We start from the raw sequence: 24,798 nt of genomic DNA, 5'->3' as shown, positions 1-24,798 counted from the left end.
TGCTTTCAGTTTGCTGATCTGAAGATCCATCAATACTGGTTTGGATATACCTAAAATGTGTATTTTCCCATGACTTTCACTCTTGTATGATGCTGAAGTTCAGTGTTCCACAGTAACAGCCTGATTTAATTCTCCTTCCTCATGTAGAAATCCCCCTGATGGCCTCAGTTTGAGGCCTATGAAGAATGAAGGATCAAATCCAAAATGTTTTCTAAATTTAACATCATGCATTTTGGGAAAAAGTTCCAAATATTCAGACGTTTGCCACACAGAGTTGCCCCTCGCCATATATGTGTAGCTGAATTATTTACAGGATTTCAGACTTGAGTAAACAGCTGAAACAGCCATGCCAAATCCAGCACTGCAATGGGAGTAACCAGAAATACTCAAATTAAAATTAGAGCTCTCAGTCACTGGAGCTCCTTTTGCAGGCTCATATTACAACTCATATTTTTCTTCAGAATAATCAGTGGATATTAATGCCACTTGAAAGAGAATTGTAATTGTCACTATTAGTGTTAGAACATATATTTTCACTCCCTGCATTCATTTATGCTGCTGTGGAGCTGTCTCACTGTACCTGCACTTGCAAAATAGAGGCTTTGTAATAGCAGCCCACTAATTTACTGAGACCTGCTGCCTGAAGGAGCAGGGCTCTTTTTCCTGTATACAGAAGTACAAATTTTCATGCCATATCCCAGCACTGAGGTGTTTTTTTGTTAATTAAGGTACTCTGCATTTGAGAAGGAAATGGTAATAGTGATGTATTAATTTCATTAGTTATGAAGGAAGATTTGAGGGGGAAAGGTTGAAATATTGCAAGTCACTACAAAACAGTAGCAGCTTGCACACTTCACCTGAGTTACTGTAGGTGGATCATCAGATTTCTCTGCAGGTGCTAGGTTACTGAAAACCATTTTTATAGATTATATGTGGATTCACATAAACCTACCAGCACACATTAAGGGAAGAACTCTGTATGTCGGAATTTGTTTCTTAAAAACATTAATGTATCTAAACTTCATGTTTCTTAGCATATATCACATACATTTTTGTGTGTTCTGTTTGCTGTGCTTACAGAACAGCACTTTTCTATAGGTGGCTAGACCTGCTGGGTGGAAGTTTTGAAATAATGTCACTGATTTCTAAGGAACAGGTAGAAAAGGTGCAAAAGTTTGATTTATTGGAGAAAGGCTGCTGCACCTTTCTCTATAGATTTTGCTATGTTTGTGGGATTTTTTTCTCTTTTTATTGAGCAAGGCATTGTGAAAAAGTACTTCTACTCTAATTCTGAGTTTAATAGCTTGTCTGGCCCTTAAATAAGTTTATAATTCTGTTAATGTAACATTAAGTAGGAAAAATCCCTAGTTAAGTTTATTCTTTAAAATAATGTATATGTATGTGATTAAGATTGTCAGTCTTTGTACAGCACACTGAAATGGGGAAGTGTGTTTTTACTGCCAAGTATGATTATTGTGTCATTACACGATTTTCTGTCATGTTATCTTTACAGAGTCCACAGAGACATACTCACAGCATGTTCAGAATGTTGGCAGCACCACCACCACCAGTACAATACCAATCTGTAGAACCTCAGAAGAAGAAAAAAAAATTACAGTAATTAAAGCTCCACATTATGCAGGGATTGGCCCGGTAGATGAATCTGGAATCCCTACAGCAATTAGAACGGTAGGAAATTCTGGGAAATCTGTGTATGAACTCATACAATGAACTGATTGTTGGTAATGGGTTTTTCACATTCTTCTACTCTTATATAATTTGGACTAGAGCGTGCGTAATCAGCAGCCTTGTGAATATAATATTGTGTGTTGACGAAAAGGAGAATGCTGATGGGAGCATAATTGGGCAACCTCATGTTTCTAGTTTTAATTAGAAGTAGCCAAAATTTCGTGTCTTTCTTGTGTCTCTTGTAGTTCTTGCCTTTTGGAGATGCACGGTAATTGCATTTGGCTTATTGCTAAAATAAAGTTTATGCATATTATATATATGTATATGTGTGTGTGTTCAAATATTTCCATCTATGTCTGTGTGTGTGTATATGCAAAAATCTCACACTTCTGCATTTCCTGGGGCAATGCTCCCATGTCTTCAGGGCAGTGTGGAAATGCACAGTTTTTTTCTGATGGCAATCTAAGGGCGTAGCATTTTCGTGGCAGTGCAGTAAATAATCATTGTGCCCTTGAGTGACACGTAAGCGAATAGCTGGGGAGCCCTTTCATTGTGACCAGCCCAGTTTTGATCATCTGCCGCTGGTCACTGCTTGAGTGGTCCCAGGATGTCAAACTGAAGAGTTTTGTTTTCACTATGCTGAAGCATTCTTTCCACTCTGCTGTCAGAGCAGCCTCTTCTGGCTGCTCCAGAGAGCACAGAGGCAGCTGCACCAGGTCTGTAAAGGCAGCACTTGCTGGCCTTCCCAGCCAGAGAAGAACTGCTGTGCTGGACGGAGAAAGTGAGAAGAGTGGGAGCCAGGATGAAAGCGGCAGAGCCCTTGCAGGTGAAGTCTTAGTGAGGTGCAGGGATGTAGCAGCTGTTGGATGTATCCTGTCTGCCAATATTGACATATGGGGCTATGTTGTATTGCCAAGAATTGCTTCAAGGGACTGAAAAAATAGGGGGGAAACCGGGAATTAATGGAGAGAATCAAAAGGGAAAAAAATCAGGATAAGTGTTAAGATGGGGACAATTTTTATCAGAATGGGGGAGAAACTCTGGCATTTCTTGCTATATTTTTGACATTAAAAAGTAATATGATCAGAGTCTCTTGAAAATGAAGACATTTCATTGCAGCAATGCTCTAGCTTCCTGTCCTCTTTTTGAGTAAGTAGTCCCTTTACTTTATATTGGATATAGTAATTGGTTTTGTGCTTTTTTAGTAGCAGATTGCTCTAATAAGGTGCATATCACTTTTATATGATTTTAATAGAAATCCCCCTTAAGTGCCTAATGAAGCTGGCAATTTGCCAAATTATATTTAAGGTTGTATGATTTGAGTCCTTCAGACTTTCTCCTAAAAATGTAATTCCGTTTGAATTAGGATATTTTCCTGCGGTTTTGCTCTGGTTTTCGTTGTATTTCAATTTCAAGAAATCTAACAGCCTGTAATCTTATTATTATAGAAATAATTCTCACAATGAAGTTAAAACTTTATGCTAGTTTGTGTATGTGTAAGAGTGTGTCTGATGTGCCATTTGGCATCCTTATTCTGCTTCCTTAAGACATACCTGGCAGTAAAGTTGTTTGCAAGATACTTATTTGAGATGACTTTATAAGTGTGCATAAGTATATTTGAGCACTGTGTACCCCAGCTGAGCAAGAACAAAGTTGGTATAGTTGTCAGCAGAAGACTCAAATATGCTGCACCTTGCAAAAGTTCTAAAACTGCATTTTCCATTAACAGTAGTAGGTAGGGTATATCACCTGCCGTTTTTCCAAGGTCTGTCAGCAATCCAAATAGGAGTCTTCTCCCAGAAGGTCCATCTGAAGAAAGAAGTTTTCAAATTAGTTCAATTTATCATTGCATATAAATTTTAGAAGTTTATTATTCTTCCATCTTTGTAAAAATGGCAACAGTCTATCAAAAAGCAATAAATGAAGATTCGGGGGTGACAGGTAGCACACACTGTGTTCCAAATTGCTGTGCTGCTCAAAGTTTAGCATGTCTCTAAGAGCTCAGGAGTATCTGTGTCCCAGATTTTGAATGCTTCTCAGGAGTCAGGAGGTTTTGTAAGATGTGATTGTCTCCTCCAAGTCTGTCTTTATTCTCAGAACATGATTTGTGGCAGCTGTTTAGCCAAGGAAAACAGAAAGATGTTCTTTCTATTCCTGCTAGCCTGTTCTGTCTCAGGCTTCTGAGAAGGGAAAGACTCTTATGAAGCTTTTTATTCACTCAGAACCCCCAACCCATGTTAGCATGTTCCTTCTGTGCCCCTTTAGCTCCTTCTAGCTTTGCAAAATGCAAGTCTGAAGATTCAGATTATTGTTAGGTTCTGCCTTTGTGCCAAGCCCTGCCCCAAAGATGATAAAATTCCAAGATACTAAAAATGAAGTCTCTGAAAAAGAGGGGGTAAAATGCTGTTCACTCAGAAAAGCATTTAGTCAAATACAGCACCATTTACCACCGACATCGACCAGGGGAAGGAAAAGCCAGATTCATGGAAAGCAGTAAGACTGCACTGTTTCAGCCTATCCAAAATGATTGCTTTATATCTAATTATCAAAATTAATCTGTAGATGAAAAGGCCTCTGCTTAGTAAGAATGAAAAAAAAAAAATCAAGTCCCAATGGGTTTTTTTTCCATACTTACTGCTGTAATATTTCAGCATAAAAAAAAAATAAAACCCAGAAAACCAGAGGTCCACTGAAAGTCACAGAATATTCTGAGTTGGAAGGGACCCACAAGGATCATCAAACCAAACTCTTAAGTGAATAGCTCATATGGGGATCCAAGCATTATTAGCACCCTGTTCCCACCCACTGAGCTATTCTCAGGGTCAGAGAGGCCTCCTTTAATTGCATGCTTCCTGATGGATGCTTACAATGCTGCAGTGATTATGGACTCTCCTAAGTAGCTACTGCAGTTACTTCTTATGTCCTCTACGTGCTATTTGGCTGATTGTTTTTCACATGCCATGATTCCATGTTCCAACATTTAATTTTATCAGCTATAATATATGCAAAGCAGGATGGCATCTGAATGGCTTTGTGCATTGTGAATACTGTTAATTCCTCAGACAATGATGGCGTGTGGGATTAGTGAATATAAATTGAGAAAATGTATTTCACAATTAATGTATTCTATTTCTTAATCCTGTCTGGTTTATAAATTAAAGCCAAGTTACTGGCTGAGGCTTGGAACCCCTAGGAGGGTTATTCTGGGGAGATCATGAGAGAAAGGAACATTCAAATGTCCAGAAAAATTTTGGGAAACCTTCTTGTCTACTCATATGGGAGCCTGATCTCTGTGTGGGAGCTCCTTTGACTTTGTGGGGGACCAGGCAGTGCCTGACAAACAGCAGGAGCATTAGCAGTAGTATTTATGCATTATTTGCAATCTGTTCACATTCCACTGGTTGGAAGACTTGGTTCAATACAATCAGGGACTGTTGCTGTGGGAAATGAGGAGGAGCAGGGAGGTTATGCCCATCAGTGTGAATTCCTTCAGACCTCCTGGAATTGTAAACTTTGAGCATGTATGATGTTGGAGCACCAAACTGCATGCTTGTTTCAAGTCCAGCTAAATTATTCTGACTAGAGGTCCACTAGTGTAGATATTTAATACCTTTAGGGAAACAATATTAAAATGACCCAAATCTGCTTCTGAATAACTTACTTGGCAGAACTCAGCAGTATTGATAGGTGTGGGAAGGAACCTGTCTTACCTTGAGACAAAATTGAATCATCTTTTTCTCTGTCTTGCAAGCAGGTCTAGGTAAATTTTTTTCTTACCCAGGAGATCGCCAAGTTCTGCAACTGACTGTCAGCTCTTATTTTAAATAGTGTTCTAATATTATATAGTAGCAATTTTATGAGAACTCAGTATGAGTCCTCAAAATACAGTAGCATTTCTGCTTAGTCCTTTATAGTAAGAGCTCACCATTGTAAACAAGACATGCTTGTTTTGTTCAGATAACAAGTAATCGTGGCAAATATGTGATTTAGTAAAGATGGCAGTGTGTGGTGAGCACACTGTTTGCCTTTGTGTTAATCCTTTTCTGAAATATTATCATCCTACCTCAAAGAAATTGCAGCAAAAGAGAAAATTCAGAAGGGTAAGAGATAAAAAAAAGCACAAGCAGGTGTCGATAGGAGCAGAGTTTGGGAACCTTGGGGTTACTTAGTTTGCAAAAGTAAGGGTAAGTGTAATTTCATGAGTGATTACTGAATAAGTTGAAATTAAGTTGTCTGGAAAGGGCTTTTAAAACTGGTAAAAGGAATACTCTTTGATCACAATCCAAACATCAACTCTGAAATATAGCTTGGTCTTAGTTCTTTTCTCAGTAGTATTACAAAGTTTTTCTGCATTATTTAACAATTGCATTTTGAAAGTAATTTAAGCTGGAAATTGCCAGGAGGTCGAAAGCAGCTCTTCTTACATGCTTGTAATCATAACTGCTGATATGTTTCTGTTTTCCTGTAAAGAAACTAGCATTCATTGTTGTCAGATACAGAGCACTAAGATGATTAATTGCTGATCTTACAATAATTTCCAAGTTCTCAACCATTATATACTCCCAAGATCAGAGTCTGATCTTGGGACTGACTCAATCCTCAGCATCTTCTGGAATTTGTTACAAGAATTCCTTGATAAAATTCCTAAATACATTCAAAATACATGAAAATTATTATATTAAATAGGGAATAACATACAATATTTCTGTCCAGGATAACATTTAATGTCTTATCTGTTCTGTACACATGGGTATTTCTGTTTTGTCACTAATTGTTAAAACTATTTTTTCAGACAGTTGACAGGCCAAAGGATTGGTACAAGACAATGTTCAAGCAAATCCATATGGTTCATAAGCCTGGTGAGTATGTTCTTGTCTTTGTCTCTTCATTTCCAGTTTGAGGGATGAGAAATTGTCTACTGTAAATCTCTACCATCTGTACTGCCTTTCTTTTGGAGAACTCCAAAAGTATTAACACACTCCAGTGTTAGAACAGTGTGGGATAGTGAACAGGCTGGTTTAAGGATAAATTTTGTGCCTGAACTTAATTGATGTCATAGAATATCTCACTTGGTTTTGCTGAAACAGAGCTTTGGTGACATTGCTAGCTTTAATGTCCTTTATGATTTGCCCCAAGGATGCAAGGAAACTATAAATTATGCTCATTTATGCATTTATGCTCATTACACCTCCAGAAGGAAGGAGACACTATTCATCTGAGGTAGAGCTAACATTCAGTATGGTCACACAGAATGTTAGTGGGAGAATGACAAATGTAGGCAGGAGAATGTTGGCTTACAATCTCTATTTTGAACACTAGTCACATAGAGATATTGAGGATTGCCTTTATGATAGGAACAACAACTTAACAGTCTGTAGCAGAGGAAAGCTGAAAAAAGGAAGGAATCAAGCTTGGGGAGGGGAAAAGAACAGACAAAAAGTAATTTGCAGTTTGGTGCTAACTTAGTAAGTATGAAATATGAGTGACATGACTAGAAGATACAATTCAATAAGATGGTAAAAACAGCCTAAGTTAAGTATAATGGGAAGATGGAGTCTTCAAGCATCTGTGAGACAAGGAAAAGAAATACAGTGCTTGATTGCCTACCAGTCTTCTATTTTTATTTGCAAAAACAAAGCTCAGTTTCTGTGATGAGCAGGCATGTATGGCACCACTGTAACATATGTATTTCTTTTTGTAGATGACGACACAGACTTGTATAATACTGCATATGCATACAATACTGGTAGGAATTACTCCATATTCCAAATGGCTTTTGTTAATGTCAGCAAGAATGGTGTGGTTAACTCTTCACGCTCGCTTTCATAATGCTCATAGACACACTTTTTATTGTTCTGTTTAATCTCTGTTGTTCATGCCTTTTTTCCCCCAAATGAAACAAGTTTAATTTTAGTTTCATTCTCACTCCATAAATTAATTGCAGCTGTGGATCTCTTACTGTAGAGGGATACACTTAATACTGTGGTTTCTTGATTACATTGCATTTATTTTCACAAGTGGTTGTTAGTAACGTTGCTTTTCCTTATAGAAATGGAAAGGGAACTACTGTGTGAAAATGAAAATACTAATTACTGACATGGAAAGACAAAAAAGAATGTACTGAATAGACTTTCAAAATATGGAGCAAGAGTGCCTAATAAAACTGATTGTTTTACAAACTCATCCATTTCTGCTGCAGGCATTCATGTTGGTGCTATTTAGCTGCAAGAAAAGACATATTCATCTAAGATATATAATCATTGTGTCTTAAGAAGATTATAACCATATGGTAAAATTATTTCCAAAAACAGCAAAAATGAAAGCATGAATAGACTGTGTGCACAAAGGCCATAGTGCCTCCTGCAAAAATGCCATTCAAATTTTTTCATTTCAGCTTCTGTTGCATTAAACATGCTCTCTATAGTGCCTTTTTCTGTGCTGCTCAGAAGATTTGTTGTGGGTCAGTGGTTTGACATCTCTTTGTACTCTTGAGATCCTCTTCAAGAGATGCTATTGCCTCATCTTCACAAACCAACTAGTTATTAAAACAATGAAAAAAGGTGTGTTTCCTCCCTCTTCTCTACCTTCTGAACATGGAACAACTGAGCAACAGGATGAGCCTGGAGATTAATTACAGGCTGTCATTAACAGATGTGATGGATGTAGACACCCATTAACTTCTCCATCAAATTAATTTATTTTAACCAAACTGCACTTTATCTACGTGTTTGTAATTTTGTGTAAAAATACATAAGAAGTTCTCTAAGGAGCTACATAACACACAGCAATGTACTTTTAAAACTAATTTACACATTTTTCTAATCTTGCCATTTTATTGAGTTATTGTGAGTTGTTGTAGCATTCCATGTTGTGTTTTTTTAAGACTTACTCTCATGTTATGACTGTTTCTGGTTTTGTTTTATGTTAGGTAGCTACAGTCCATCCTTCTCTGCTCAGGCACACCCAGCTGCAAAGACACAGACATACAGACCTCTGTCCAAAAGTGCTTCTGACAGTGGCTCTGATGCCTTCAAGGTCTCGTCCCCTTTGCCCCCCCACGTGCCACCGGTACCACCACATCGTATGAGGCAGCGGTCTACACCAGAAAAGTAAGTTAGGGCATTTCCAGAAGGTGTTCTTGCTAAGTGCAGTACTCCAATTGCAGAATATAACAAAGGATGAAATAGCAGCTGTAGAGTAATATGACTTCCAGGGCTTTATTCCAGGGCCAGTCAGGTGATGAGGGGTGATCTTCCCCAGGAGTCAGGGCATCATGCATGGTGCTGTCATTTCTGCAGTGTGCTAAAGAAGTGTTTACTCTTATTCATGATGCAACCATGAGCATTAAGGATTTGTATTCTCATTAGTGGTATTGTCCTGCTTGTTGTGTTTCAGAACAGTCTGTGCTCTAGGAGCTGTCTTCAATAGTTAGTCTCTGAGTAGGAAAGGCCATTTATTCTATCCAGCACCAAAGAGAAAGGATCAAAAAGATGATGTAATTCAAAACTCAAGGGAGGGCAAAACTGTACAAGAGTGTAGCAGTCAACACACGTTTCCCCAGAGCTTAGAAGTGCTTTATACCCCCATTTTTTTTCAATCTCCATTTTGGTAGACCAAGACAGTGTTTACAGATTAAAGAGGCATTTCAGATATTTCATGGTTTTCTATCCAGATTCTCTGCACAAAACCTGGTCCCATTTGTTACAGTCCAGTCTGGAAAAAGTTAGTAATGAATAATTCAGGAAAGAAGTGCTTATCCTTTTGATAAAACCATGCAAGAAACAAAAATTCTATTGACTTCAGCATATCTGTAGGTACTAACTCAAGCAAAAATCTTTTTCTTTAGTGTTTGGATTAATTAGTACTACATGTTAATGTAATATTATGCTATTATAAATCTATATGTGTGTGGCTATGTATATATTAAATATTAAAAGTGTAATATTTTTCCTTTCATCTGTGCCTACAAGCTCCCCTCTCTTGGTTACACTCAAGTAATAAAAGAGAATTTGAGCATTTTTGTCAGCTTGGACATTGTAAACATATTTATATGTAGAAATTTATCATATTAAACAGTTTCATGTAATCAGTAGTTTGAATAAAATATTATGAGCAAAGTCCATACTAAAATTAAGACACGACTGTGGCTTTTTGAAAAATCTGTAGGTAGTGGCAATCCAAAATGTAATTCAGTAGATACACAGACTGCAGAGGAAGATGAGATTGCTTGATGGTTACTGATTTTGGCTTCCCTGTTGCCAGGGGCAAGTTGTCAAGGGGAGATGCTAAAGGTTAGAGTTGGGCTGCCTGACAGAGGCTGCGAGGCTTGAATTTTAGAGAAGTGCAGATATTTTTAGCAAGACACCAAAATGTGGAGCTGTTTAGTTCTGATCTCTGAGGTTTTGTGAGTTGTTGCCCTCTGCTAAGCCAAATGCCTCAGTCACAGAAACTGAGACCTCTTGCACTTCCCTTTGTCAAGCTTGGGAACAACTGCTCAGCACTGAATTTGGCTATTTTACCTCCCCTTTTAATCTCCTGCATGATGCAGCCGGCAGTGAAAATCTGTTCTCCAGGCCAAGGGATGCCAAACACGTTAGTTATTCTTTGCCCACTGCTGAAAGCTATAGCTCATCAATCTTTTCCTGCCTTTGGGAGATTCTTTTTTTAATTGCCTATAAAGCCAGAGTATTTAAAATCTCACATAAGAGGCTTAGGTCCACATATACCACATGTTTCATAGCTGAGAGGCAAGATATGGTTTGTATTAGCTGTTGAGCTCAAAATATAGTCCATACATAAATTAGTTGAACTGAATGTTCAGTATCAGAATTTCAGTAGCATCCTTTTTTCTTCAGTGGCTTGCATTATAATGCAACTTCCTCAGAATATTTCCATCTTTCTGTTCATTCTCAAATAATGCAACCTTTTCTGCTCTGAAAATATTTTTTTCCTCAGTGAAAATAAACAATAAAGCCATGTAGAACTACTTCTCTTAAAATGTAGGGCATTTTATAGATAGAGGTGTCTGTGTCCCTGAAATGCACTTGCAAGCATTCTATAAACAAAAGCTACCCCATAGATTTTTTTTTTAAGGCACATGACACATGCATTATGATGTCAGGTCACATCAAACCAAGTTACACCAGAAAGACCAATAGAACTGATAAAATTTAATCAGTGTGTGCTCTTTCTTATCATAAATACAGCCAATAGCTAACCTTCCCTTTCCTCCAAACTTTGACTTACTAGTGGGTCATTTTACACAGAATTAAATAAAAATATGTGTGAGCTACAGTTTTCCAAGCACAATGGAGGTAGGTACTACAAGAATCACCATGGAAAGGTAGCTCTTACTGTAAGTAGCTAAGTATCCCCCCAAAATGTATAGGTAGTTAGTAATATGACATTGTAAATGACTGAAAAAATATAGTACCATGGGTTGCTTTTTATTCTTTGCATAGCATCATTAAATTGAAAGCAAATTTGTAATTATAGAGAAAATTTATACATTTCCATTCCAAATTCAACTGCCAAATTATTCCTCTTGTTTATCTATTCAAAATAGAGAAACAATATGCTGCTTACAAAGATATTCAGAAGCAATTCTACTACAAATCAGGATAATGACCATCACACTGTCTTTTAAGATAATTCCTCATTTTTTGCCTCAGAAGATTTTATAACTTTTTCAATACGGCCTCATCATCATATTATGTGATGACAAAAATATCTGCCATTTGCCTATATTAGTAGAGTGCACAAAACAAGTATAGTTATTTGCAATGGCTTGCATGTTTTTTGACTGGTCTACTAGTTAAAAGAAAAATAGGAGTGATCACAGGCTGGGCATGTCTAGTATTTTTCCTGCTGTACTGAGCATACCTGCTGTAAACAGGTTAAGGTGATACAGTAAAACACTGGGATGCCAGGCTAGATGTTCCACAGCTGAGATCTGGAAAGATTAGCTGAACATCATTTGGCTTTGCAGGTTTCTGTTGTACAGAGCTGTAAAGCACAAGGTGGTGGCAGTAAATCAGCTCAGCTGCTTGTATTTGTTGTTCAGGAACGACTGGGATCCTCCTGACAGGAAGGTTGACACTCGCAAGTTCCGTTCTGAACCAAGAAGTATTTTTGAGTATGAGCCAGGAAAGTCATCAATCCTTGAACACGAGAGACCGGTAAGACACACAAATGAAATGGGTGAGAGATTTGGTAAGAGGTTATCTTTTGATTATTTACAATTAATAATAACTGAAGACCCTTTTTCAAATATAATTTTGCAGCAATTTGTCTTTTAGCTGATGGTTGTGTTGAAAAATTGGGTTTGGCTTATTTGGTCAACTTACATCTTCCTGTGTTTGCAAGAAATCACCACCGTGCAAACCTCATGGATGATAGGCAGAACAGATGGAAACTGCTTTTTCTAATGGGTTGCATCTACAGCACTTATTTTCAGCAGTATTAACAGCACGTATGATATCTAATTAATTAATGCATAAAAATAAAATATTTGCATTTTCAGGATGTGCTGAATTGTATATCTAAGGAGATTTTGGTCAAATACTGGCAAAGGTTGCCCAGGCAGGACTTGCCTGAACACAACCCTGAGCAACCTGATATGATCAGACCTACCTTGAGCAGGAGGTTGGGCTAGGTGGCCTCTGGAAATCCTTTCCAGCCTCAAATCCTCTGTGATTTGAGTGAGTGTACATTATGAATACAACATGTAATTAGAAGTCTTTATTCCTGCTTCCTGAATAATGATAGCAATTGTGGAATAAAGCTATGCTTAATGCTTGCAAAATGACAATTAGCAGAAGTTTTCATTTGCTGAAAGGCACATTCATCCAGCCTTCTAATTTAGCTTTGTGCTATCTTAACACTTTCTTATTTTAGGAAAGCTGTTATGTATCAATGGCAGTATTTTTTTTCCTTGGTCTTTTACTTTGAGGTTGAAATGTTTGAGGGACATTAAGAAGAGGTTTAAGAGAGGGACCTTAAAGAAGAGCTTTATGAAATCAGTACTGGATTGTTATTTGCTTCTGTATTACATGCTTGTTCACAGAATTTATTTTGCCAATTTAAAGCAAATTAAGGAAATAACTGAATTTTACAATATGCAGTATATCAACAGGGTGAAACACCTGAACCAAGCACCTTTTTCTTTATGTTTGTGGTCTTTGCAGAAATCTAATTTTTGTTATCTAGAAAACACAAAGCTCTTTTTCTGTGAAATTGAGTTCTTGCAGAACTGATGTGTTTTGCAAAGAGGAAATTGGCATTTCTGTAGGAACTGGCAATGAACCAATATAATTAGTATCTGAGTGCAGATGAACTTAACAAATAATTTTATTTAAAAGGCAGTTTCATTTGTCCTGAGCACTTTATGTGTGCCATGGCTGCGTTATAAACACTGACTTAATTTTCCAGCCTTTCCAATGCCAAAGATTCAAATTAAAAATAAGAAAATTACTGATTTCAGTGTATTCCAAGAATGGCCTCACTTTTCTAATAAATTACATTTTCTGCTAATGTAATGTGAACAAAAATAACTCATGTAACATTTTCTGTGCTGATGAATATTGTCAGAGCTACATTTTTTTCAATTCTAGCAAACCAATGAAATAACAAAAAAGTGATGTTTGCTAACTGTTCCTGAATCCTTTTTTTCAGTTGCTTGTGCATTTTACTTTTGCTAATCTAAAATAAGAGATGGAATTTTGAGCTTTGTTTGGTCCTTAAAATATTTTCATGCAGAAAAGCTTTAGTCATGTATCACCTGAAGTTTAGACATGAAGTTTAGGCTTAGCTGACGTACATAAAAAGAACCATCTCACTGTATAAGAAATTTTTAAAGCTGAGAAAAATACATTCATATACAGAATTGAGAGATTTTTTCAGAGCTGTGAAAAATTGGAAATTAATATGATGAAAGTTGTGCTGACACTAATGTAACAGTTGAAAAATACAGGGAACTATCACAGTTTCATCAGTCTGGAATGTCTACTGTTGATAAAGATGCTACTTAGCTTTATGTAATTAATACTTTCTTTGGACCATGTTACTAAGAGAAAATTAATTGGTTTCACTGAAGTATTTGCTTTCCTTGTATTCATTGAATGGGATATAGCAAGTAACACTAACTTCTTAAAGGATGATCAGCAAAGCAGGTCAAAGCTTTTTTCATTCTGCATCATTGCATTGTAACATCTGAAAATAATGCATTGGTTCCAAATTTAGATGAAAACTCCAAATTCTCAAATGTGTCAGTACTGCATGAATTAAATCTTCCAGCTTGATAGTCTCAAAAGATTTTATTTCTAATGTCTGAAAAATTGTTTTGGTGATACTGAAGGAAATTATTAATAAAATGTGGAATATAAAATAAATGCAGTAGATTAATATTACAAAAGATGGACATTTATAGTGTCTGAACTAGAAAGTCACACTTTATTAGTTTTGTCAAAGCCAAAAAAGTCAAAGGGAGTTTTTCTAACGTTCCAAATACCCAATTTTTTACGATTAAATAATTTCCATGATTACAAGATTGCAGTTTTGAAGGCAAAGTAATTGTTAAAAATACAGAATATTTACAGCTACCTTGTATCATAATAAGCAGGACAAGACAGACTTGACAGATCAGCATTACCTTTATTGGTGTACACCATAGATTGGAATCAGTTGTGATTCAGCTGGAGATGAGATCATAGGAAGAATAAAATAAATTGAGATTCAGTGTAAAGCTAACATTTAGGGGGAAATACTATTCAGCAGATGCTCACTGATCAAAAGAAGATCTACATTAATCAAAACAATGTGAGAAATAATAAACTAAAACATTGACCTAGTAACAAACATTAAATGTATAGATTGGTTAGGGATGACTGATTATCTTTATTATAGATGCAGAAGGATGAGTATAGTTTCAAACTGCTGTATTGTGCCTTTTCCAGGAAACATGAAATTAATGTGTTTTCTTCCATAATTTGAATCTGTAAAAGTATAAAACATCAGCAAAAAGGAGACACGTGGGATTAGTATTTTGAGATTACAGTAAAAGGGTGTGATACTAAGATGTTAAATAGTCTTACAAGACACAGTGAAACAGCTTCTGTTTTCCTATTTCAAGAAGCCACTGATAAGGTGGTACATAAGTTGTTTTGATGTATTTTTCAGACATCTTCAGTGTCTGCACTTCAACAAAATATTCCTCTTTTTCTCCAATACCATCCAAATGATGGACTTGTTTCCTAAAATGGATGTTAACTTTCCATTAATAAGTAAATGGCAATGTAACAACTTAATCTTACTCACGTGTAAATGAAATTAAATTTTATTATTTACTAGTTTCTACCTTATATATATGAGAAGCAATTCCTTCATACATGTACATATATCTATTTTTGCAGTAGAGTATGTAAGGAAAAACCTCAGTGTTACTGTAAAAAAAGACCTCATAAATTGGTACAAGCAATGCCTCTATTTTCATTAGCTGTTTTACTCTAAGCATAAAAGTATACATGTGCTAGTCAAATAAAACTGTGAGGTTAAATTTTAGTTCTATATTTTTTAATTTCTGATCAAAACACAAATTTTCTACTGAATTTATGTGCAAGAGGAATTCATGATTAGAATTTTTTTTTTTAATCACTGTTTTGTCAAATACCAGAAATAGACTGGGCTTGTTCCATGATGTACATCTGTTGTTTTTCATTTGGTTTGGTTTTTAGTATAGTGAAAAATTTAAAATTTTCTTTAGAAGCTGCACATTTGGTTGCTTTTGACATCTCAATCTGGTTATCTGAATATTCTGCTTGGTATCCTTAAAATGTCATTAAAAAGTATTTTGTCTCATAAAGAAATAGACTAAGTCCATCTGGTAGTAGACTTGTAGTTACCACAGCTATTTAAAAGTAGCCCAAAAGCAAAAAATAAAAAACCAAAAAAAGCACCCCCTCCAAAAAAAAAAAAAAAAAAAAAAGGAAAAATGAAAAGTGAATGAAAATTCTTCAGAGATAATAAAAATGCCAAAGTCAAATTTGCAACAGGCATCTCAGCCCACTATTCTAGACAGGTTCAGTTTGGTGTCTGAACTTGCAAATGCAAAATACTGATCTACATGGATGAACCATTTAACTCAAGAGTTCAAATGCACAGCTTTGATTATTACCTGTGGCTGTCTTTTTGTGCATCCAACCAAGAGCAGGCAAAGCTACATATAATACTACAGATGTATTTTTTTTATTGTCCTTGTTCTATACTTGAGTATGCTGGTGCAATGTGTTAATCATCTGGTGCAAAAGGAGTGGATTTACTTAGTGGTCTTTAATAGTATATTTTCAACAAATAATCAAAATATTACTAAATTGCTAGATGAAGGATAGATTGTAGGAACATTAGTTGACTGGCAAGTCATAAAAAGGGATTTTCCTTTGTTGCTTTTACTTTCTATACCAGTAGTTTGGGAGATACTTTGTAAGACCAAGCCAAGTGCAGCTTTTAAGTCAAAATGATTCATTCATTTTAAGTCTCTTAAAAGGGGAGATAATGAAAAAGGTCTGTCAGCAAAACTGAATCCAAAAGCCCAGCAAAATCAATTGCCTGTGTATTGATCTTGGTAGAAGAGGGAAGGCAGTCCTCTCCAGAACTGCCATGCAGCAGGGAATTTGCAGATTTTAATGCTCAGTTTCTTTTTGTTTGCTGCCCTCTACGGTTGAAACTGTAAATTAAAGTGGACTTTGCTGCTTGGAGCTAGCTTTACATACTTCTTAACAGTCTAATTTTATTTGCACCTGCTGCAGGAGAAGAAATGAAAACTTAGAAACTAGATAAAATACATTATTTCTAGCTTTTTCTTTACCAGCAGAAACAAAAGGGTTTTTATGCTTGCAGATAATAGCAAGAGTATTGGAAGCTGAAAAGGGAGGCAACTCCCATTATCATTTTTGTCTCCTTGGCTGGCTTGGGGGAGCCCAGTTGATCTGTTGGTGTGTTCTGTCTCCGTGCAAAGAGGGACATGGTTCCATCACTATATAGATGTGGGGCTGCTGCTCTTCAGGGCACCTTGAGGCTCACAGGGTAATGTCAGTCAGCCAGGACTTCTAGGGCCAAAAGCTCCACAATTCTGACCCAATATACATTTAAATAAATAAATAAATAAATAAATAAATAAATAAATAAATTTATTTAATGTAAATACATCCATTTGTTGATAACGAAATTTCTGTGAAAAATAATTTTTTGGTAGAATATAAAGGTAAAAACATGCACTATTTCAATATATGGTAACTTAGTTTGGAGAAAGTGTGTAAATAAACTGTTTAGTAATGTCTTCTCAGATTATCCAGATGCAAATTCTGGAATTATCTTAAGGTAAGCAAAAAAACATCTAAATATGGCAAGCATTCTCTGTAATGGGAACCAAGTTGATACATATCAAAATTATGTTCTGCATTTTGTATCTTTTTTTGCCCTCATGCCTTCATATCTCTGTAGAAGAGAATCCTGTGGTTTTTTCTTAAATTAGTCATAGTCTCTATTAAATTCACACATTTTTAGTAGTCTATTCATGAAATTATTTTCAGTAGTGTTTCTCTAGTCTTGGGTGTCTATAGTTGAGTTCAAGCACTTGTCATCAGTACTGCTAATATACAGCTGTGAATGATGGAAATGTAAGGGCAAAACTCCAGAGGAGCTTCACTTCCTAACCCTTCTGTGGAGCACAGCAAGTTTTTCATCTGTGACATTCACTTCCCTCTGCATTCACAGGAATATTACTTCCCTTCCTTCAAAGGGCACTGTGAAGAGAAATGTATAAAACAACAGCTGGGGTCCAGATACTGCATGAACACCAAGGTGGTTCTGAAGGGTTCAATAGAGCAGAGCTGGCCAGCTACCCCAGTAATATCAAAAGCACCAAGAAAAGTGCTGTGAGATGTTTAATTATTTGAAAAGGTCAAGAGCACAATGTTATTTCTTGCTGTATGTGATTGCTCCAGGTTACTGGTGACAGTTTGACTCCAGAGGAAAAAGTGTTACTAACTTGATCACCAGTGTCATTCTTTATGCAGGACCCTGTCTTCTTTGATGACTGCAAAGATCTTTCTAGGTCACACCATAATTAGTGCCTAGGTTCTGATAATTACAGTTATGGAGAAGCAAATTTTAAATTCAGAAATGTCTTTAACAAGAGAAGATTTCTCTGTTTCAGAGATCTTTAAGCCAACTGTAATTCTGTGCTGCATGAAGGCCTACATACATCAGATGCTACAAAGAAACTGAAGCTATTTAGAAAGTAATTAATGCAGCCAAGTTTATAGTTGATTAGATATCCTATTGAGAGCTGTCCTGTTTTGCACTGTCATGTTTTTATGCTGCTTGAATAAATCTGTCAATTATTCTTCTGTTCACTGAAGAATTTCCTTAATGCCATCTTCAATTGCTACTTTATCCCTTGGCTGTGAGAATTTTCAGATGAAAACAATGTATTTCACTGTCAAAAAAAATGATTCATTATGTCAATAAGGCTATGTGAGAGAAAGCATTTCACAGTACTGCTGAAACAAATATTATGGAATGCATAATTAATTTTTTCCCTCTGTTTTGACCAGTTCCTTTTCATATGCTGAAGTGGCTTTTTTAACATAGTGATGCTTGCATGATGCATATTCCTTATCTCTGCTCAGTGCTTGCTTCAAGACATCAAGATTCAGAATTAACATGCTTGGTGAGAAGACAAGAAATTACTGAAAGCAATAAAGTTGTGTCTTTGTTGCTGATCAGATGGGCAATTTCTTGCCTATGCTGGAGAAGACAATCATTTAAACCATCTTTCTAACAAGGAATCTTTAGCAGCATTAAATGAAATGAACTAATGCAGTGATGTTAAAGAAAAGGTCAAAGAGCCTTCTTAGCTTTAAAAGTATAATTTTAAAATGTTTAACATCTACCAGTGCTCGGAAGAACATCAACAAAAAGAAAAGTATTAAAGCTACCAGTGAATGACAGCTCTTGAACACAAATATTCTCTATCTTAAATACCATCTTCATTCTTTGATTTTATTCCATTTCTTTCCCTGTATTTGTTTTTTGTCTGTGTGTTTGTTGTTAAAGTGACATAGCATTTCTAGCACTTTGCTCAGTGTGTGCCTTTTCCTTCCCTTTTCCTTCACAACTGCTCCAGACTGATCGCATAAACCCAGATGACATAGATTTAGAAAACGAACCCTGGTATAAATTCTTTTCAGAGCTGGAGTTTGGACGTCCGGTAAGTGAGGACAGAATATTGATATTTACACTTTAGGAAAAATATTTTCAGAATGAGGAATTTAAATTACCAAATTCAACAAGTATATGCCACTAAAATTAATGTAAGTTGGTTTTTTTTTGAGGAAGGACAGTAAAGTCCCATGAATATAAGTATTTTTTTCAAATAGACTCTTAACTTGCTAGAGTAGTTACAGTAATAGCTTTATAAGGAGCATTTATTAAACATATAGTAGTGTGTAAGTATTTAATAACAAGACAAATTCCATGATAAACAGGGATGTTTGCTAGTTTCCCTAAATTTTTTGCATTTGGCTGGATTATTTTTGAACAATCTTCTAGGACAGAAAAAATGACAGTTTGCATTAAGGATGCAGTTACAGATCATATATTTTACTTAAAGGACTATATCTAAATTTAAATGTATGAAGCCATAAACAAATTTCTTATAGCAGGAAACACTGAGATTTTTTTCCTTTTTTTCATTTCTTATATGCATATATGCAGAATACATATTTTGTACCTGGGCACAGAGATATGGGTTTGCTCTGTTTTCAAGCTGGGCACATGTTTGAATGGACAGACTTTAGTTCTGCTCGAATTTTCACAATTAGCCATTACCCAAAAAAAGAGCTCTGGCTAACAGCTGCTGGCTTAGACCTGCTGCAAGCACATTTAAAATTATAAAACTGACAAGTTCCATCTGGCCAAAACACCTAAAAATCAGAAATATCTTAAATTTTAACTTTGATTTCTTAATCACTTGCAGTTCTTCTGCAAATGTCATAGGCTTAATTGTATCTAAGCATCTGAGGCTCTTTCTGTATTTTTTTACAATGGTAAAACAGTAACATTGTCCTTGAGGCAAGACTGAGAACTAGGTTTCACTTCCTCCCTGCCTTAACAACTAGGTTGGAGATGCACCTGCTCTTGCTTTTGCACACTCCTTCTCTGGCTCCACAGAGCTCAAATTCTTTCCTACACACTCTAACATCTTTACGAAAAAGGATATAAAACGTCTTCATCCCAGAAGAGTGTCTAAGAGGATAGTTGGAATATGCAGACAGGTGGAAAATTAAAAGAAGTTAAAATCCCCTTAGAAAAAGGAGGGAAGTAAACCCAAGCATTCTCTCAGCTCCCCAGTATCCTCCTCAAGATTTTTTAAGTATAAAAGCAGAAGCCACAGGCTGCAGGCAAGAAATCCGAAGTAGACATGAGCTTGAGAGATTTAAAATATCCCCATTCTTTTCTTTCCCTGTCAGCCAAAAGTTCTCTGGAGGCCTATCAAAATTTTAATTAGTGACATGCCAGGCTATATGAGGACCCTGAGCACTTGACACAGGGCCTTGGAGGACACCCTGGAACCAGGCACCTTAGTCCCTTTCTGTAGCTAGCCATAAACCAAAATCAGAACTCCCTGCTACTTCAGGGAGAGTAGAAGAGAAAGCAAATTATATGCACTCTTTTAAAACCTTAATGTTTTAATCATAGCATTTTTAAAAATGACACATTGAATACCCTCTGAAAATTAAAAAAGAAAAAAAGGTAAATATATCTTGGTTAAATTTCCTATGCAGTGGTCTATAATGTTATCACATTGTCATGGATTACATTTGATCTCCATTATCCTGCCATTCATGCCATATAGTTATTCCTCCCTCTAGGTGGGCAGAAACAGTACAGATAATTTTTTCTAGTGAACCATGTCTCAACAGTATTTTACTGACAACAATAACTTTTAAGATAAAAGATATTGAAATTCCTCCAAGAGAGCATACCATGATGCTTTACACTTTTCTCTCTCAGTGTTAAAAAATGCTGGTATTTATTCAGCCATTCCAGTTGTAAATTTTACCACCAAAAGTTACTAACATTTTAGTAAGATATTTTAAAAATAACACATTTATCCTTCCATTCTTCCCATGTGTGTCACTCTTTGTATCTGACGCTGTCAACACTTAATTTCTAACTGTGTCACCTTTTCCACATGTTTCATTCCTTGCTTCCATTGATTCTCCTCCATCTCTACACTTCTGCTTTTATGATGCAGCCACCTAAAAAGCTTTTGGACTATGTTCAAGACAGTTCTTCTGGTGTTTCCAATGAGGTAAATGAATGGTTCTTTTTCAGATGATTCTCTTGGGAAGAAGGGTTGGAATACTCACCATTTGTGCCTTAAGTTTGTTAAAATTTAGTGGTTTCCTTCTGATAGCTATAAGATATTTCTAATTCACAATCATTGTATCTTTGTCTTCATATCTTTCCAGATCACTAGTGCATTTGGATGTTGCTCTTATTATCCTAGGAACTGTGAGTCCTTATCCCCAAAACTTCTCAGAGATTAACACCCAGAATTACACAACACTCCATACGTCTCTAACTCTTTGACAAATTCCCACTTTTCAGAGTTGGGCAAGTGCATTGCACAATTAATCCATCAGCACAGTATATTTTTTTATTAAAATATCTGCAGATTCTCTGTGTCAAATGAAAGCCTTTGTGGCTAAACTGTCATTTCTCCAATTAAGTATTTATGACTAAGGTTGCTCATCAGGTAAAACAGCAATTAATAGTACTGTTGTAATTTATAACTCAGGATTGACAGTTGCTGTCAGTACTCCAAATAAAATTCATCAAGATCAGGTAGTGGGCTGACATTGCCCTACTCTGAGTGGGAGAGATTCAGGCTTTCATTCCTTCTCCACTCCCTCCACATTTTTACAGCGTTAGGGCAAAAGTCAGTGAATCCTCTGCTGACAGCTTTGCTTCATATGGTGGCTTTACTTCATTCATGTTTGTGATTCACTCTCATCTTTTGTAGGTTCTGCAAAAGTTAAACTCAGTTTGTGGTCTTAAATTGTTAATTGTTTGCAGGTTACTCTGGTTTGCTTTTACGCTCTCTATATATCTAGAAAAATTTCAGTTGTGAAATTTGGGCCCAGTTCTCTGATGGAAAAAGATTTTCTAATTCCTGTTGGTTTTCAGTATATCAAGGAAGACAATTTAAAAGCCTTAACATGACTTTGAAATATTCCCATGTTCAGTAGGCCTGGGTAAAATGGCTGTTAAGTAACACTGGTTTTCTCTTTGGTTAATTTCCAAAAAGTCCTGTCTTTAATTTTGGAATTTTAATCATCTTTAAATATGACAAATCATGTTCAAAATCTACAGCAACTTAATATTTCTCTGGAGGGGGAGCCTAGTCAAAATAACTTGATAAGGTATTATAACTATCATGCAAACAAACCTATTTGTTATTTACCTTTTACTTTTGCCTGCTTTCCCTAGCTCCATTTTTAGTCAGCATTAAAGCCTTGATGCATAAAAAAAGCTAAAACACAGGTTTAATTTTAAATATGTATCTCATTTTTTTAGTAAAACCAAATCAAAGTATTTTTTTAAAAGACTGTATTTGGTAGTTTGTAGTTGTCATCTCCAATATTTAATTTTGTTTCAAGTGGCCTTTATTCATATAGAGCAGTGTTGAATACTGTGGAAGATGGCTAATTATCTTTGGAGCTGGGAGAGATATGTTCAGTTGGGCCATCTAAAAGTAGGTCCATAAACACCCAAGAGCTGACAGGACAGCAGCTAACAGTAAAACAAGCAGTAAAATACAACCACACACAGTCTTTACTATCACCTTTCCTCTGTATGTCACATCAGTGAAGCTCTACCTGTGGAGAAAAGGTACAAACTCCACACATTCTATAAACTACAACATATGCCTTTACTAAAAATTAGTGTTGTAGAATGGCAACATATAGGATCCATCATATAGAAAACCTTCAAAGCCAGCATCAAATAAAGGATAAAAGGGCAAGTTACATTCAAGATGATAAGATAATCTTAGAGGATCAGTCAACTTTAGCATAATCCACACTTCCAGTCATCTTAGGCTGATCACTGACACACTGGGGAATGCCATGGATAAGGAAGCTCCCTCTGGTGTGATTTCCATTGTGTGATTTACCCATAGCCTTCCACAGGTGACAGTGAGGATCTGCTCTGTCCTTGGGAGTGACATCCTGGTCTGTACAGCCATGGAGCTGAAGGTGTGGGAAGCAATCACTGCCTCAGGGCCATTTGGCCACTGTCACCTCACAGGTGGTCAGTGGTCACCAATGGGAGTGGTTGTCATCTGCACTAAAGAATCCACAATGACAATTTATCTGCAGTGTTTGTGCCATCTCATGCAACAGTTCTGAGAGATCACCTGTGGTCCCCAGTTTCCTTCCTGGCTGGTTCCAGACCATGGCAGTGACTGGTCAAGAGAAGGAAGATGGTTGTGGCCAGTTTTGAAAGGAGACTTGGGTGTTTTCCAGGACAGGCTGAAGTGTGTTTTATGGGTAGTGCAGGGAAGCACACAGATCTGAGGCCTTTGCTTACTGTGGTTATACTGGCTGTTGGTGTGAGCAACACTGTGTTTTATTGCAGACAGACCTCATTGTTTTGGATAGATATCTAAATATCATTGAATTTGGAGAGTGATGGGACAATTGTCACAAAGTTCTTTTAAACCTTCAGAGGGTGTAAAGGAAAACCTGAAAATATGAACTATGTGAGCATTTGGAGCTATCTCAGCTCAAGTTTTAGATAACATTTGTTTCATATTGTGGCATGTTTGTGTGGCTCTCCCTGTCCCACAGTCCCACAAAATCTGTTCCCAAATATTCTAAGACTACTGGTGACTTCTGCAGGTGTACCTAAGTGTCAGTTAACAAATCTGGGTGTAGTTCTCTTCATGAACTTGCAAATCAAATCACTTGGATGGGAGGAAATCTAACAAAATAAAAGAGTTATACAGGCCATGAGTGCCATTACTTCAGCAGTCCTTCAGGAGAAAGATTTTTCCATGCAAGGAAAAAGCCGAGAAGGCTCTCTATAAGGGGGAAAAATATTTCCTGCACCTTAGAAATCTGTATGATAGTTTTATTTCTAGTCCATTGGGTTATGGAAAGCTGAAATGATGAGCCAGGAAGTTGAAAGAAGTTTAATTCTTGAACCTGATTGCTTTGTACCCATGAAGAAACACCCCAGGAACCATGCAGTTCATTCTAGACTCATCCCTGGTTACCAGAATATTGTAATATTACTCAATTCTGACTGAAGGCTTGAAATGATGGATTTAAAATCAGTAGTCATTTAAGGTTGACTTTGTATTATACAAATAATACAATTATTTAAGCTCCATCTCCCAGTGTTCATGCAGTAGCTAGATCTGTAACTCCATAAGCAATGACTAATATTCTGTGATGAGAACTGTTCTTACCAGGATTATAAGGTATATAAGGCCAGTTGCTGACCACAAACATCATGGGATTGACAAAAGTTTCTGGCTATTGTGGGATTTTGGTGAGTAACTGAGGGATAAGGAGAAGCTTTGCAGACCTCAAATTATGAAGGAATAATTTTCAGATTGTTGTGGTTTTATAGTAAAGATTTGTTTCAGCTGTTCTGTGTCTGGTTTTAAAAAGTGTATGGAAAAGCATGATTTGGGATCATTGTTTAGCAGCACTTTCAAGGAAAAAATATTATTGAAGTAGAATAGGAAATGAAATCTAGTGATGCTTTTTAAAAGATGCGTAATCTATTCTCATGAAATATTGCTGTGTCTGTGATGGAGTGCCCAGAATGTTAATCATCATGAGCTGTTGTTATAGGATTTGCCACATAGTAACAAAGAGTCATCAAACATGGATGACAAAAATTTTCACTCTTGTTTCAAATACAAACAAAATAATCCATGTTTGTTTTCACAGGCTTCCTTATATCATCACTATTCAACAGACAGAGGCCTGGACAGGCCCTCCAGGTAAGACATACTATCTATTACTTCAGCAG

At 36.4% G+C, this 24,798-nt stretch overlaps 1 protein-coding gene across 8 annotated transcripts in view; it reads left to right on the top strand.

The window, feature by feature from the left end:
* The window catches only part of SORBS2 (sorbin and SH3 domain containing 2), a 204,180-nt gene that overhangs the window by 150,155 nt on the left and 29,227 nt on the right, over window positions 1-24,798 (top strand). For 3 of the 8 annotated variants that reach the window (XM_056489226.1, XM_056489219.1, XM_056489223.1), the window contains 8 exons: window positions 1,514-1,689; window positions 6,482-6,548; window positions 7,391-7,435; window positions 8,618-8,798; window positions 11,753-11,867; window positions 18,872-18,955; window positions 21,005-21,061; window positions 24,717-24,769. In XM_056489226.1, coding sequence (XP_056345201.1) covers window positions 1,514-1,689; window positions 6,482-6,548; window positions 7,391-7,435; window positions 8,618-8,798; window positions 11,753-11,867; window positions 18,872-18,955; window positions 21,005-21,061; window positions 24,717-24,769 — 778 coding nt within the window. Of the gene's footprint in view, window positions 1-1,513; window positions 1,690-2,345; window positions 2,516-6,481; window positions 6,549-7,390; window positions 7,436-8,617; window positions 8,799-11,752; window positions 11,868-18,871; window positions 18,956-21,004; window positions 21,062-24,716; window positions 24,770-24,798 lie in introns of those variants that run through there. The other 5 variants (XM_056489220.1, XM_056489221.1, XM_056489225.1 and 2 more) reach the window with 5 other exon arrangements.

Source organism: Oenanthe melanoleuca, chromosome 4 (assembly GCF_029582105.1).
Source record: "Oenanthe melanoleuca isolate GR-GAL-2019-014 chromosome 4, OMel1.0, whole genome shotgun sequence".
Taxonomy (NCBI): domain Eukaryota; kingdom Metazoa; phylum Chordata; class Aves; order Passeriformes; family Muscicapidae; genus Oenanthe; species Oenanthe melanoleuca.
This window is presented reverse-complemented; position numbering and strand designations above follow the sequence as displayed.